Raw genomic sequence first — 17,568 nt, 5'->3', positions numbered from 1 at the left:
GCCAAGAGTATGACCATACTAAACACTACAGTCATCATTTACGGCATATTTGCCTTAAATGTGGAGAACAACTCAAATCCACTGAATGGAACAAACCCAGGCAAGTACTTGCTGTGTGTGCACTATGCCACGAAGAAGGGCACCCTTTTGTAAACAACTAAATAGAGTAGTAAACCCATGTGAATTCATACGCTAATGTCGAACAAATGATACTAAGTTAATACCTAACAACACAGAGACTTACAGGAAAATCATAAAATACTTGTCCAATAAAAAATCTTCTAAACACTACTGTCTTCATTTAGGTCATATTTGCGTCAAGTGTGGAGAACAACACAAATTCACTGAATGTAACAAACCTAGGCAAACACCTGCTGTGCGTGCATTTTGCCACGAAGAAGGGCACCAGGTTAACTAAAAGGAGTCTTAAGACTACAAAACCATATCGTCCAGAAAACAGGCAGGCAGAGACAGACCAGAAGACTCTCAAGAACTGTTAAACCAGGAGTGTCCTTCGCAGAAATAACTGGGGAAACAGAACCGGTATCTCTGGCCCTGCCACAATCGCAACCTATATCCCATTATCCTCCACCCTAAGCCCAACATCCTCATGCCTCTGTTCCTCAAGCTACATGCAGTACTCAAAAGCCTATTCATCAGATACCCTGTACCCCACATCCTCCTTACGCAACTGATCTCACAAACCTCTTCTCTTCTTTCCTATCCACATTATCACTTATCACCCTTATCACTCCACTTATCTCGTTACCTACAAATCTTGTATCCAACCTTATGCCTCCGCCAAGAAACCCTTAAATGTCACCAATTAAACCCCTTTATATGCTCCTTTCTAATGCAAATAGTGTTCGAAATCACTTTAACGAACTGACAGCCTTATTGCATGATGAAAATATTGAGGTTGGTTTAAGAACTGAAACTCGACTTACCACCAGACGATTAATGAACATACCTCAGTACCAAATTTATCGAACGGACCATCCTGACGGAACAGCACATGGTGGCACTGCTGTCATTATCCATCGTTCCCTTTCACATCACTTAGTCCTTCTAGAAGCCTAAAATTTTCTACAAACAGGCGTATCGATCCAAACCCCTCTCTTTCCTATAATACTTGTAGGAGGTTATTCCCCACCCAGAATTCACACTTCCCAACCACAATTAAATTCCTTCCTGTATTCCCTCGGACACCATTTCCTTCTAGGAGCAGACCGTAACAGTATAAATGCAAAAAATTAACAATGAGGAGCTCCCAGAGCTCTAATTCCCGTGGGCCATCACCCCTTTCTGCTGAATTGATTGCTATCAATTCCCTTCGTTACAACATTCTTGCAACCTCTCATACTTGAGGGATAGATTTGGCTCTGGAATCCTCAGGTCGAGATTGTAAATATTGTATATAATTTATTTTACTTTGTTTGATTTATTATTTATTCTTCTGTTTTACATCGTATAGAAATTTTATTAATTTACTTTTATTTTATTTTTTTGTCTTTTCTATTTTTGGTATGAATGTGTTCAATTAGCACTAATACACATTTCCCAAGTTTATGGCAGATTTTCATAATACTTATCAATTGATAAAGTAATTAAGTTCTTGAAAAAAAATAATAAAATAACCTGGGAAACAATGATTCGTCATAAAAACATTTGATGGTTCCCTCTATTACTTGCATGTGGGCCTCAGGATAAGTCAATTATAGTTTCCCACAAACCACTTGTCGGCTACTCTTTACGATATGTGCTTCGTTTGTGAAGCTTCGAGAAGCCAATGAGGAAGAAGGGACCAAAGGTAACACGATCTGATACCCAGGTGGGTTTTTGTCGGACTGAATCACGGATAAGAGAGAGTTAAGACTCTTCGAGCTGGACAGTGAGTTAAGAAACTTGGAGCAGACCATAAACATAAAGAAGACGTGATAACTAACTAATGATATTTTATGGCAAGACCATCTATCTGAATGGTTATTATATATTAATCATGGGTATATTACAATTGTAAATAAATACTTTGTTCATTTATGTAGCGTTGAAACTGAATACCCAACACTATTCTCTAATATATCATATATTCAATGACAATAATATTTTATAAATATATCTAATTTTTAACTGGTAAACACACTATGGCTTTAGAAAAGTAATGATAATAGTAGTAGTGTTAATAGCAATTCAAAAAACCAACATCAATAGCAAAATGTGAGCACGCAAGTTGTTGTTCTATTTGTTCACAAATATGACAAAGTTGTTATAAATCTGCACATTATGACTGATAATTTGATTTCGATATTTCACTTTCGCGTTTTTGTTTTTTTTTGGATAGGAAAATGTAGCATAATATGACTTACTTTTTGCTAATCTATCAACAGCTCACTGAGTACACATCGTACTGATATACCGATATACCACTTATCTAACAACGTAAAACACAACAACAATTATTTTAAGGGCCAAAAAACACGTCCAAATGAATTAAAAGAACATGGATAATTAATACAATTTTATCCATATGAAATAAATCTGAAACTATTGCTAGAAAGTTATATCTGTATTATATACGCTTCAAAGTCCTTGGTACACGGAATTCCACAGCAGACATTGTGAGCGATCGACGATCAACCCAAATTGGCTTCGCGATCGTCCGATCGACTTGTTGGCCAGCCTACAAAAAGGAATAGACCCCGTCTTTAGGCGTCATTCGGCCTGGAAGGGTACTTCCTCCATTATAATCCTTCTTCCAAGACAAACTATGATGATCTGTGCATCCTGAATAAATCTACTAATGTGTAGGTGTATACCAGAGGTACTAGTATACATATATACTATATGTAATACTGGAATGTTCATTTTCTGGCATGCTGCTAGATATGTAAATATCGATATACAGACATCGCATCCATATTCAAATATATCCAAGTAATAGTTCAGTATCTCAACAAACAATATCGATATTCCGATACTTTTAATCTCTGCAAAAGAAGGAGAAGAAAGTTGACATTTAACAGAAGGATAGGGTAATATAAAGTAACAAGTTCTTGGTTTGTAATAGCTTTAATAGTTGCAGTTAGGTAAAGGTTTTATATTACGTATTTTTCAAAAAAATAGTTTATTAACAATTATAATAAAAAAAAATTTCCTAGGAACTAGAAATAAAAAATTAAAAATGAAGGGAGAAAATCAATATTCATTGTATTTGAAAAAAACCTATTAATGTATTAACATTTATTATTAAACAGACTTACGGTTACTTACAATGGATGATTATTAATAATGAGAAAAACTATTTAAATAGCTCAAAATTGAAAAAAAAAAAAAGGAAGAAAGGCACTTATTATTGAATGAAAAAAATAAAATAAAAAAACTGAACCAATATTTCACAGGTATTGTTTTTTTCTAATTTGGCTTAAGGCAAAAAAAAAAAAACAAAAAAAAAACGGATTTCGATAGTAAAATTTTAATATGGATGTAAGGACATTACAAATTAAAACAATCGGGCAACAGTGTCGATTCTATTATTCTCTGCTTCTACTCCAAAAAAAAAAATATATTTTGAAATTTTCATAAAAATACCATGGCAGGAATATGGACATAGTTTTTTTTTTCCTGAACATACATATACACGAAGTAAGGCATATTTCATAGATTTTTTTATTTATTAGAATAGAAAATAAAAAAGATAATGTATATAGAATATAAAATATGTTTTACCTGGATTTAAACATAATGTTAGGGCAATCAATGTACCACTATTCCTTTCCAAAAATCATTTTACTTGTAGCTTTAATTTCATTTTTGTTAGAAAAGCTTTAAAAAATTAAAGAGTCAAATTAAAGTAGTCTAGTTGTTTAATAGGGTAAGTGAGTTGAACAATTGCGAGTCTCTGAGTGATTTAAAGATTAACTTATTGTGATTCGTTGGAGATGACACTCCATCCCATGGAATCTTGGTTACGACGGTTGATCCGCCTATCATACTTGTGGCCGACACTATCGGCCTTTCTGAATTGCAAATAATCATTGGACCGTTGCGATAAGCTAGGTTTCTTAGTAACATTAGATCCTCTTCCGGATCTTCTTTCAAAAGAATCTTCACGCCTATGGGAGATGCGTATGTTTGAACCAGAAACACCATACACGTGAGGTCGAGTCTTGTCGCCAAAAGCAGATGAATTATTTTCATCATTAAAAGATCCTCCCCCTACTCGTTTAGATTTTTTACGAGATCCAACTGGTCTATTTCTGTATTTACCTCCACCTCTACGATTACGAATGTGAGGACTTTCTTCACCCGAAGAAGGACCGTTTGTAATTGATGGATCGATGGAATATAGTGTGTCGACGGATATTGGAGGACTGAAGTGAGGCACACCTGACACCAAAGAGCGGGATGGCTTCGATAACAATGGCGTCCCTGAATCTTCTGGCAATCCTTGAAATTCCTCGATTTTTCTTATAGGAATTTCATGGGCCAAGGTTGTCACAATGACTCCTAAAACATAAATAATCCAGATCTTTTAGGTACTTTATTTTATTTTTTTCGTTCATATGTTATATTGTAACTTTCTAAATATATATAAATATTCACACACATAATGGTGATTTTTACATACTGACTTTCAACATTGGATAAATTTTTAACAACATTATTTTCTGATTATATTAGCTGATATAAAGTATTAATTAAACTACAAAAAATAATCCTACACTTGAAAGTAATGTGAAAGATTGTAATAAAAAGGCAAGTAAATAAAATTAGATAAATACATGTTTGCTTTGTAAATAATAATATATTTCAGAGATATAAGGACTATTTCTCTAAGTCAAATTTACAAATGACATGGGAATGCGGTGTCTAAGCATTATGTGGTAAACAGTTACATGATCTACATTTTGGTGCAGATGTTCCTGACCGCAGCAAATATTCTTGGGTCAATCGTGTGTGCGTGCGATTCGTAGCTAGTCAGTAATTCTACTAAGTAAGCTATTCTTAATTTGTTTTATTTTTTATTTTTATATTATATTTTAACTCCAAGGACACAAGTTCGAATCCGGCTGGGAAGAAAATAGTTTTCTGTAACACTGTAGCCGTGAGTCAACTCCGGTAGGTACTGGAGCCCTCCTGATCCCCACCCAGCCTCCTAAATTGGGTAAAAATCTGGCGGTCGGGCGTGATTCGGACCAAATTACTTCCATGCACAACCGTTGGTTTAGTAACAGTACCCCCTTACAAAGTACTGAATCCCTGACCCTTCATGGGCTGTAGTGGTACAGATTTAATTGCATTGTTATTATTGCATACAAGTCTTTGTGAATTCAATCTAAACAATCAAATGATGCAACTTTTTCCGCTCGGTCAGCTTTACAATTAATTGCCTTTCTTATATCCTGCTATCAAGGAAACCATTACTAGGATACATTAGAAGAAAGGCTAAAAGATACAGCCAGGGATATAATAGGTATTCAGAAGAAATGAAAATCCAAGAATTTGTTCACAGAAGAATGCAAAAGGCAGTGAAAAAGAGAAGCAAAATGAAAACCTTCAGCCTAGCTAGCTCTAACACGGACAAATAATGTTATAAGAAAAGTAAAAAGAGAAGTCATACATCATGAAAGAAAGGGCAGGTTATGGAGTAGGAAATATGCAAATACGAAAAAAAGATTGCAAATTGACATCCAGAGAAATAATGATTATCTGGAAAGAACATTTCTAGGAACTTCTGAATCAAGGAAATCACGCGAATGAAGATGACGTAGACCAATCTGAGGACATCGACCCACTAGAGGTGGAAAACCCGGATATTCTCTATGTTGAAATAGCTATTGACAGACTTAAAAGAAGGAAGGCCCCAGGAATAGGCAGCCTATAATAGGAGCTGTTCAAAGCTGGCGGAGAACTTCTAGTAACCATTCTATTGGAACTAATACAAAAAAACATGGATGAAGAAGAGGATACTGTGTTCCAGGCCTAATCTGTCTTATACAAAAAAAAGGCTCCAGATGAGTCAGGCAAAGAAGCATAGCACTCCCTTCCAGTGGCCTACAAGATAATGACTAACATCCTGCCAAATCGGATATCTTGGCATAAGGAGAATATCATAGATAACCACTAATTAGGGCTTAGAACAGCTCGCTAGACAAGATCTTCATCCTAAAACAGATACTTAAAAAACGATGCGAAGTAGATCAGGATGTGCACGCTTTCTTTCAAAGCTGCCTTTACAGTTCCGTAAATAGAAACTGTCTTCGGAAGATGATATAATATATTTGACTGTAAGTAGAAAATGGCAAATCGTTTCCGAAAGTATAGAATTTCAAATATAACATCAATTAATGATGAACGGAGGTAAACCAGCGTATAACATTGTGCGAACAGAGACTTCTTCTCTCTATCAAGAATACTGAAATCCAAAAAATCTCTAAAACTCTGAAACTAAAGGTATACAATACCATGATGAAACCAGATGATATTCGGCTGCGAAACCTTTGCGCTAACAGGTATCGAAAGCAAAATCGAGAGATTTGATCTGAAAGTCCTCCCTACAATTATAGCAGCGATCTAGGATCAGAGAATTAACACGCGGAGAAAAATACATACAAATAACAAAGGACTGCTTGCACAGGCTGGTCAGTCAAAATCTCATTATATGAAGGCAGTGAGGGTAAGATGGGTGGGAGGATATTTGGCTCGAAGCACTCCATCAGAACGCTTATCATCTACACAGCAATGAATGTCAGTATAGTTGGCAAGAGACAGCGAAGGAGGCTAAACAACAAATGTATAGACAGAACCAACAAAGATACGTAAGAAGTACGTACAAAAAGATGGAAAGCGGTAGCCCAATATAAGCATGCATGGAGAAGCCTGATTCGGACGGTCAAAGATCAACAAAGTCTGTAGAGCAAACAGAAAAAAAAATATATATATAACTTAGTGAAGTCGGGTAAAAACTATAAAATAAAAAGGAAAAAGGGGCATAGAAATAATGCACGTACTTGCTGAATCAATACTGATTTATTTCCCAACTTAACCTGCCTTAAATACATTCTGAGTATTTGTTTATGAGGGGAGATAGGATTAGGGTTGATACTATGCCTGGTCATCGTATAACTCCCCCCTACCAGTTTATGAACAATCCTCATAAACTCTGAAAATAAAAAATGATTTTAGAACATAAAATTTTCGAACTCATATCTGAAAGAAGAAAAAAAACGACAACAAAAGAACAGAACACAAAATATACACTTCACTTTGAAAGAAACAAAAACTTTTGGTACTCTCTTATGCTATATACATTTTTAACTGGTGCTGCTCACACAAACTGAAATACTCAATCTAAAACTAAAGATGAGGACACGCCAGCCTTCTACAGCGTTCCCGATATTGGGAGCTTCAGTTGTTTTATGTGGACTGTCCTTCTTTTTTTGGCTCATTGACGTTTTTAAGGCTCCTAGCACTGCGTTTGCTGATTTATCCCTGACTAAGTGCGCCATAGCTACCTTACTGAAGAGATCCATAGCGTTTATCCATTTGTGACCCTTACAAGTGAAGGTATCCATTTGAAGATCGACAAGCGGAGTATCATTGGTCATTGGTCACAGCTTCCTATGACCTCCTGGATCGTTTTCTTCATGCTCCACCAAAAGTACTGGCGCTTTAGAGCCTACAGCGTCTCGTTCACCCCGCGATGATTCGTCTTCTCCTGATGGTAAGCTAACGTCACCTCCTTTTGTCGCTCCTCGTCCCGCAGCGTGTCCTCATCCTCAAGCACCGGATGAACGTGCCTATTTGTTCCGAGCGCCGCAGCCTACATAGACAGACATAGAGGTGATGGATCCTCCCGTCCTTGGGGGCGTCCCTAAGTCCCCGACGAATTTGGTCTTGATCGAAAAAAATCGAATTTGCCACGAAGAATCTCCCGGTTCCGACCAGATGGTGTTAATCTGACTTCGTATGTAGCTGCCATATTCTGCCTTCATCAGTCCGGACGTCCTCGTCTTATTTATTATCTACTTCGGTTAGTCGGTCACTATCTCATCTACTTCTTCCATCTCCACTGGTCTGCCTCCTATCGAACTATCATCTTCAGACGGTAGGTTCCCCTCATCCTGCCCGGGTGCCTTCTGGGTATCCTCCTCGCCAGGCGTCCATTCCCTGAGAAACTGCTTCAGACCTTCGGAAGGTCCCCCCTGGTCTCCATCAATGACATTTATCGCTATTGCCTTAGAAAGTCAGTCCATGACGAAATTTTCCTTCCCAAGCTTGTACACCACTTCAGTGTTATATTGATTGAGGAGCTCTTTCCAGCGGGTAACTCTCGCGAATAACTCAATTTACTTACGCATTGGAGTGGTCGGTCAGTTTGGACTCTAAATTTTCTACCGAATACATATGGACGGAAGTGATCGATGGCCCATACTATCCCTAACAATTCCCTCTCAAGGGGACTGTATTGCGGTTCGGCATCCGTGAGACGTCTGCTCGCATGCGCTACTAGACGGTCTCCCCCTGAGCCCTCCTGGGACAACACCGCCCCCAGTCCATACACACTCGCGTCAGTTTTGGTTGTAAATTGGCGTTCGAAGTCGGGAAAAGCTAGCACTAGTTCTCTTTGTAGCTGCTGCATACACTTGCGGATATTACACTCCATGACCGGTGTCACAATCTTTCGGCTACCTTTGTTCAGCAGGTTATTAATAGGAACCAGATACTCTGTCATATCTGGCACTAAGCGCAGTAATTCGTAGCCCCTGATAACCGCCGTATTCCCTTGACATCTTTGGGCTCCGTTTTTGTGCATCTGGTTTAATCCCTTCCTTTATGCCCCAACAAGTTAATTTCTTCCTGACTTAATACCGACTTTCCTCGAGACATTTTCAGCCCAAACTGCTGAACCCTTGGGAAGATATTTTCTAAGTGCTGCACATGTTCTCCTTCCGATTTACTCAAGACTAGAAGGTCGTCCATATACACTTGACACATTGATTCATCCAAACCTCGTAAAAATTCGTCAATCAAGTGCTGGAAAGTGATAGGAGCGTTCTTTAACCCAAACGGCATACGGGTGAATTCATAATGTCCCCTTTCAAAGGTGAATGCCGTGAATATCCACCATAGAAAGCCAAAGATGGCAATGAAGAGTGAGAGTATAAACAAATAGTTATAGTGATTCAGTTGAATCTGTTCCAACTTGAGAGGCTGTGCCGGCGAATGCGCAGTGATTTTTTTTTCGTTTCACTGGTCTGATAACTGTTGTTATATGGGCATAGTTAGTTGTCAGTTTTTATTTATTTTAATATTTATGTTATCCTTTTAGTCAATGATTCCACAAAACCATTCATATTATTTTAAATATTTATTCTATAACAATTCAGAAATCAATAAATGCTTAAGAGTAAAATAAAAAATTTACTTTACTATAATATTTTTTAATTTCTGCTATACTTTTATAAAAGAAGAATGTTAAAATTTTGGAACGAAATATAATTTTAAAAGTACTTTTTCTGAAGATAGTTGAAATTGGAGTTAGCCAACTTGTCAACTGTAAGCCTGAGAGATAGTATTGTCACAAAGAATGGTATAGAAATATCTGTGTTTTTATTAGGGTTTTAAAAGTTGTAAAAACCAAGATCATCATAATAAATTTGTAGAAAATGTTCTTTTCCTTTTTTTAAAACAAAAAATTGAGATGTTTCATATATACTGATTAAACTTTCTGCTGCTCATGACATAAAAAACAAATTGCTAACTCTCAGACTATACATTTCGATTCAAAACTTTTGGATTTGTTATTTAATAATTTTGTATCAATCCAATACTTCATCTTGGAGTAATATGAAATATTCTTTCTAAATATATTATAAACACTCAATGTATGTTTATGTCTTCAATTCAATTTTTATAATAAGGTTAGCAATGCGATATTCTATCGTAAATAGAAAATATAAATTAAAACCATAAGAAAATATTCTAATTTTAACACAATACTCAGGCCACTGCTGATGTATGGCTGTGAAGTCTAAGGAGCAGCACTCTTTACGAAATGAAAAACAACTACAATAATTTCAGAATAAGGTCCTAAGAATCACAATGGATGGCCCTTGCTTTTTAAGAAGTAGCCAATTGCATCGGGAACTACTAATGGAATCGATAGACGACTTCATTACAAATCGGTTTATAAAATTCCACTACCAGTTACCGACAGTTAAAGGAGCAATAACTTACAACTTGGGAAATCTAACTTCATCCCGAAGACTGAAGCCCAGGCTGCAGGACATCCTTTCATAAATTCTGTATTTACGTATTCTATTATAGACAAACGGGGCAACGGTAGCAGCGTGGTAACGCGCCAGTGTAGCAACCTAGAGGTTGTCGATCGTACCTCGGTCCCATCCGGGTTTTTCTCAACCCAAAATAACGCAAAACTCACAACCTCTCCTGGGCATTTGTGAGGCCCGTTAGCCACTCACTAAAATAGACGTGGGAGTGACGAAGCTACGAAAAAACTACGTCAAGATAAGCGCGATGTATTAGGAAATACATCGCGCTAGGACTTAGGCCTTCATGGTACGTTGCCCATAAAATAATAAATTATTGACATTACTACTATTTATTTTTTCTCTTTTTTTCTATTAGAATTTAATTATTTATTTTATTAAATTTATAAATGTTACTGTTTTTATTATTAATCTTTATTTTTTATTTATATATATTTTTTAAATTCATCATTATTGTTCCCAATTGTTCAATATTTATATAGTATGTCTTTTTCACGAGACTATACCCACCCCCTCCGAATCAATTGATAAAAAAACCCAGAAATGTAACTGTTATATTAATCTTGTACTACCCACCAGGCCGATCACGTTATAAATAAAATGTATTAACAACAAATTTTTTAATAATAAAAAAAAATAAAGTAAAATTTTCAAACCCTGAATTAATTTATTAATTTTTGATACCACTAATAATTAATTATAAGAGGTAAGCATCTAATGTCGAACGTGGTGATATATCGTACCCAAATCTATGTTTGTATACTTACAAATATCCGGATATAAAGATATAGTTACCAGCAGTAAGGAGAAAAAGTAGAAGTTGCGTAGTTGAAGCCATTCCGTTGTTAGAACAAGATCCATATTGAACCAGTATTTATGTTCAGGATTATCACTAATGATGTTAATAATGCTTACATAAGCAAGTAATATTGAGATTGCTCCTTTAGGAAACGATAAAATTAGCTTTATCATATGCAACCTATTCGATATCAATTCCAACGTCTTATCTTCTATGAATGTGTCATTGCAATAAAGCGATTTTTCTTGCAGTAATGTCAGAACTCAATGACAAGGATAATGCATTATACTGGTAATTTAAAAAAAAAAATATGGTGATTGGTTGGGAAATAACCATTTATATACATTCCTATAGACGATATTCTTTTCACAACGATAGCTAAAAGTAATTATACAATGAGTAGTCGTGAGCGATTCAATTATTAAAGTGCTGGGAATGCAAATTTGGATTCTCATTTAATACTGTAAACTTCTGTTTATTATAAATTTTACTATTTAAACACTCTAAAAAAATGTTACATGTGAAAAGGATTTGAATTAATGTTTATTTTTCTAATAAGAGCATTCGATTTCAAAAATGATGTTGTTTTTTTTTTAATTTACATGCATGAATTGGTATTCTATACAAGTAAAATTAAAATTTTCGAATTTTAGCTGAAAAAAAGATATATATTTTAAAAATATATATGCTTTAGTAGCAGTAGAGTATTATATTTCGTATGACTAAAAGAAATCATCAAATAAACCACCATTATTCCTAATACTTAAAATCGTAGATAATACATACTTTTAAATTAGTAAATCTAAATTTTAGAGGCAGTGGTAGCAGAGTGCGTTGGGGGTAATATTTATAAAAATTGGAACAGTGTGGATTCGATTCCCACCTGAGGCAATTAATATTCATTTATCTGTGATACAGAGAATAAATAATTTATTCATAATGAAAAACAAATCAAATTTATTAGTAAATAAAATTATTTAAGTTAATAAGATTTATTTTTATTAAAGTATCAAGTTAAAACTTTGTGAATTAGTTATTTATTCGATTTCGGAAAAAAATTCTCATTCCAATTATTCTATAAAATAAAATAAATCAAAAATACTCATTTCTCATACTCGAGTAACAAATAACAAAATAAAAAAGTGTACGTATTATTTTTACAATAAAATATTCTTCAATACTTGAGAATATTTTATTGTAAAAATAATATCACTAAATCGTATAATATATACACTATACCATTTAGTGATATTATTTTTACAATAAAATGATCACAACTTTTTTGCACGTTTAAGCACGGAATAGCGATTTTTTTATTATTTAAAAAGGCAGTATTTTCATGTTAAACTCAAAATCTGACAGTAATAACAACCATGGAAACATGAAAATATTTATTTTCTCGGTTATTTAATAATCCAATTCTGTAATATTTTATATTATATTATTTCAACATTAGTAACATTTTAAAACGTTGTCATTTCTACGCTAGGTTGTTTACATACAAATTTTATTTTTAAGGAAGTTTTACAGATTTCAGATGGTAATCTTTTGGAGATAAGTTTCATTAATAAGGTGTGTTACGGCGGGAAGGGGTTCAAAAGGAACCTTTATTAGCCCAACTGTGAAAAGAAAAGAATAGTCGAATTTTGTCATTCTTGTATTTTTAAATAAGTGAACATAATATAAGGAACACAAAATATGTAAAAATACAGAAACTAGAAAAAAAAGAAAGCTTAAAAATATCACAAAATTATATGAATTGAACGAAAGAGAGAAGAAAAAAAGTCGTATATCACCCTGGTTGTGGTTGTTGTCCTGAGTGGATGTTCTGGTGAAGGTAGATCGAAGTACGTCTGGCCGCCTTGTCCTCTTGGAGGATGAGTCGAAGAAGTCCGCCCGCCGTGGCTAAGATGATTTAGCTGGCGAAGATGGCCAGGATGCTGGCAACTACGAGTACGTAGAGAGGAGACAATGGAGACGATTTGTGTGTGCACACTGAGTATCTAAGAAGTCGTCTGTCTATTTTCAGTATAAAAAACAACAGAGAGTAGTTGAAGAACGTTTCTTTCTGTTCAACCGATTCATTTGAGCAGCCCTGATGAAGCCCTGCAAAGTGGGGCGAAACGTCGGAAAATAAATAGTTGTAAACTATTTTTATTTCACTTTTCACCACAACCCTGACCATCTTCTTATATAACAGAGAGTAGTTGTTTCGTTGTTTTGACTTGATAAAAATCGAATGTTCCAATTATCGATTTGTGGACCATATGTTGGCCGCAACAAGGTGGGTGTACATCTTGTAGTTTGGACTCCCGAGTTTAAATTAAAAAAAAAAAAAATCGGGTGTTTTCATGGTCATTTTTGATGGGATACTAAACAATATCAATTAGTATAATTCTAAATATTATCAAAATAGAAAGTCCAAATAAAGGCTCATTATAGTATGTAAACATAAACGTAGTGAACTGCAAAAGTCCACTAACCCCACTTTGAATTTCTGTACAAATATAATTCAGTACTGACATTAATGCCAAAAAAAAAAAAAAAAAAAAAAAGAGACTCATTCATACAAGATAAGACGCTTAATGTAGCATAGAATATCTTACATTTGATAAAGCTAATTTGATCAGTTCCGTTAAATGTCATGTCAATATTCCCTAATAGAGAAACTATTATTTATATCGTTAGAGATAATCCAGAACATAAATGCTGATTCAACATAGATTGTGCTCAAATAGTGGCATGGCTCCAACATGGCAACTTCTACTTTATCTTCTTATTCCTGGTAAATATCTATTTAACTATATCCACACGCAAAGAGAACAGGGTCAAACTAGATCATTGTGTTATCATATTCGTGAACATTTGAGTGCTAGTATCCTCATACAGTTAATGTATAATCAAATAGGCTCAAAAATAAGTACCTAACAACTCAACTTACTTGTGATACGTTAAAAGATATACAATAAAATACAGAAATCAACTATATTCGTTAGAGATCTATTTCTTGTTCCTCTGAACTATGTGGTGCGGATATCATACAGCTTTCACTTATTAAGTGGAATATACATAAAAGTTAAAATGAGGTGTAGATAGTTGACCGTAGATTAATGATTGGAGAAGTTTGTCGGGGGGTGCGCTTAGCAAAGAACAACATAAATAAACAAAACCATATTTATTTACTTTATGCCGACGTTTCGACCTGAGTTTCAGTTCTTCATCAGGGCTATAGATATCTCTTTTGTTCTATAGCCCTGACGAAGAACTGAAACTCAGGTCGAAACGTCGGCATAAAATAAATAAATATGGTTTTGTTTATTTATGTTGTTCTTTGCTGACCGCACCCCCCAACAAACTTCTTCACTCATAAAAGTTAAAAGTGAACTTTTTTTGGACTTTTCGAACTTTTGTTGAATTTTTTTGGACATTGACCTTTGGGACCTTTGTTAAACTTTAATATAAAATTTACTTTACTATAATATTTTTTAATTTCTGCTATACTTTTATAAAAGAAGAATGTTAAAATTTTGGAACGAGATATAATTTTAAAAGTACTTTTTCTGAAGATAGTTGAAATTGAAGTTAGCCAACTTGTCAACTGTAAGCCTGAGTGACAGTATTGTCACAGAGAATGTTATAGAAATATTTGTGTTTTTATTGGGGTTTTAAACGTTGTTGGTTTTTACAACATCATAAGAAATTTTTAGAAAATTTTCTTTCCTTTTTTTTAAACTAAAAAATGAGATGTTTCATATACATTGATCAAACTTTCTGCTGCTCATGATATAAAAACAAATTGCTAACTCTCAATGTCCCCTATGTTGCCGATTTGGCCAGAACCAGATACCGTTCCTTCCATAATAAACTTCCCAACCACCCAAACCAACTCGTTTCTAACCTGGCTTCTCCTTCACTACCTAATAATCGTCCTAGACGTCTGAAAAGAAGATGGCCTCGAGATCTTCTCCTTTAGAAATGTTTTTGGAGTTTTATCAATGGGCAGATTCTTCACATGTTTTTATCATGTCATAATATCACTTACAGCAAATTTACTTGATATGTATATCTGTATACAGTTGTAAATATCAATAAATAAATTATTAAAAAAAATTAAAAGGTCCCGTGGCCATCTTCTATTTTAGCGCAACATAAAAAACAAATTAATTGTAACATAATATCCACTAAATACAGCATATTATGGTACAAAAGATTTCTAAAATTATATAAAATATTTGTTTGTTTTTTGGGGATTTTAGGGCGCATCAAAAAGATTCCTCGGACACATTTCTACGTCGACCTAGGGTTATCAAAAAAAGTTTCATTCAGATCGGTGGTAACAAGCGCTAATAAACCTATCACCTCTTTCTGTCCCAAGTTATATTATTCTTCTATTATGAAATTATACGAAATATGGAAACTTGAAATGGACCTTGACATCCTCAAATTTGTTCCATGTTAGTCAAGATTTTTTATTCCTATCTAAGTGCATTCGTATCAGTAGTAATATCTTATTTATGCGGTGGTCGGGGGGTGCCGTCAGCTAATAAACAAAACCTACTAATTCATGCCGACGTTTCGACCTGAATTTCAGATCTTCAGCAGGGCTTCTAGTATTGTAACGCGTATGTGAATGGTTGCTATCACTTCGATTTCCCAGTGTTACTAAATTCATAATCAGGTGTTGATGGTTGACAGTAGATTAATATTTGGAGAAGGTGGTAGGGGGGGGGGGTGCTGTCATCAAATAAAAAAAAAATATTTATGCCGACGTTTCGACCTGAATTTCAGGTATTCATCAGGGCTTCTGATGTTGTGACGTGTATGTGAATGGTTGTTATCTCGTCGTTTGGCCCTGAAACGTCTGAATAAACCAATAGCTTTGGCTAATTTGTCTTTATTTACTAACCTACCAGCTTCACAACATTAAACTACGGTCAACTATCATCTCCTCAATATCTTATTTTATTTTGATTATTTTTTGGCTATAATTAATTTTTTTTAAATTATTTATTTTATGTAATTTACAACTGTACAAAATAATACAATAGGTAAATATGTAGTATGTTTTATATACACTTGAAAATCTTGGGAAGGAACCACCCATTGGTGGTGCTTCAAACATTAATTTAAATTAGAAGGTCCCGTGGCCATCTTCTTTTCAGACGCCTCGGAGGATTATCAGGGATTGTTAAGGATGAAAGATTAAGAATTAATGGGTTAGGATGGTTAAGGAGTTTGGAATGAAAAGACGCATATCTGTTTTGGGTCAAATCTGCAACGAATGGGATGTTAAGGTCTTTGTCAAGTAAGTGTTGTAGCAATCGGAATCTACGAGCAGGTTCTTGTCGTTTCAGTCTTGTTTGTGGATTCCAAGTAAGTCTCTTGTCAAGATGGAGTCCTAAGTATCGAATCTGTTCAACAGCCATTAGTGGTGTATTTAGAAAGGATACTGTAGGACAGGAGGGCAGAGGTTTACGACGGAAAGTAAAGGTGATCTGGTGGGATTTGTCAGGATTTATTTTGATTCTCCAGTTTTTACACCATTCTTCAATAGATGTTATGTGTGCTTGTAGTGTTTGTGATGCATTAGTTGGGTCGTTGTTTACAGAAAGTATACATGTGTCATCAGAGATAATTATTTAGTGCCATTTTTTATCTGTCTACTTTTCTCTAAATAAAATTTAAAAAACCAAACAGATTTGGTTCTTTGGGCACATTATCCTGCAGAACAGATATTTTAATATTATTCACATTTTAATATTATTACCTTACCAACTCCAATATTATTTAGAAAATATTTCTCGTTGTATAATTTTAAAAGTTTGAATTTTCCTTTCTAGGAAATTGATTATATTACTTTTTTTTATGCTGAGATTAAGTCAACTTCAAATTAGAATATGTTACTATTCTATATTTAGTAGTTGTACAACGTTTTGGAATTTACCCCCATATCATGTAATATTGTATCTTTGGTTGTCCAACGCTATTCTCATTTTAGGAAATTTATTTTAATATTTTATCAAATGTGTTTCCTCTTATCTCATTACTTTAATAATGAAATCCTTTCCTCTTTCATATTTTTCCATTTTTATTCATTGATAAGTAAGATGGTTAGTTTTTTTTCAAAGAAACAAAATTAAAGCTACTTTAAATGGATAATTTAAACCTTCGAATTCCTCTCGTATCCAGTCTTTACAATCCAAAATCCTTCGTAAAATCCTCAATGCTCCTTATTTTGTTACTAATAAAACCATCAATGAAGACCTAAATGTTCCTTATGTAACCGATCTAGCCCGAACCCGATATTATTCCTTCCATAATAAACTCCCTAACCACCCAAACTTCTAAAAAAGTTTCTAACCTTGCTTCCTCTTCCATTTCTGGCAATCCTCCGAGGCGCCTGAAAAGAAGATGGCCTCGAGATCTTCTCCTTTAGAATTTTAGGAGTTCTATCAGTGGGTAGATTCTCCACATGTT

The 17,568-nt window shown here is 34.5% G+C and overlaps 2 protein-coding genes across 2 annotated transcripts in view; one reads left to right on the top strand and one right to left on the bottom strand.

The window, feature by feature from the left end:
* Positions 1-3,204: 3,204 nt before the first annotated feature.
* LOC106689076 (uncharacterized) lies at positions 3,205-11,154 on the bottom strand. Its single transcript, XM_014433846.2, has 2 exons — positions 11,088-11,154; positions 3,205-4,506 (listed from the first exon to the last, which is right to left on the bottom strand). The coding sequence occupies exons 1-2, from the start codon at positions 11,128-11,130 to the stop codon at positions 3,920-3,922; spliced, it is 630 nt and encodes a 209-aa protein (XP_014289332.1). The 5' UTR covers positions 11,131-11,154; the 3' UTR covers positions 3,205-3,919.
* A 2,672-nt stretch (positions 11,155-13,826) lies between these two features.
* LOC106689075 (U1 small nuclear ribonucleoprotein 70 kDa) overlaps positions 13,827-17,568 on the top strand; it is a 7,559-nt gene continuing 3,817 nt past the window's right edge. Inside the window, exon 1 of the mRNA XM_014433845.2 lies at positions 13,827-13,876. Coding sequence (XP_014289331.1) covers positions 13,834-13,876 — 43 coding nt within the window. The 5' untranslated portion in view covers positions 13,827-13,833. The remainder of the gene's footprint in view (positions 13,877-17,568) is intronic.

The sequence above is a fragment of the Halyomorpha halys genome, unplaced genomic scaffold, assembly GCF_000696795.3.
Source record: "Halyomorpha halys isolate HHAL.00 unplaced genomic scaffold, Hhal_1.1 Scaffold1274.1, whole genome shotgun sequence".
Classification (NCBI taxonomy): Eukaryota; Metazoa; Arthropoda; class Insecta; order Hemiptera; family Pentatomidae; genus Halyomorpha; species Halyomorpha halys.
This window is presented reverse-complemented; position numbering and strand designations above follow the sequence as displayed.

Excerpts from the sequence above, each read along its gene's own strand:
- LOC106689076 (XM_014433846.2), bottom strand. The coding sequence starts at position 11,130 with ATGGCTTCAACTACGCAACTTCTACTTTTTCTCCTTACTGCTG. Across the intron at positions 4,507-11,087 it reads ACTTTTTCTCCTTACTGCTG|GAGTCATTGTGACAACCTTG; the intron begins GTAACTATATCT and ends TTTATGTTTTAG.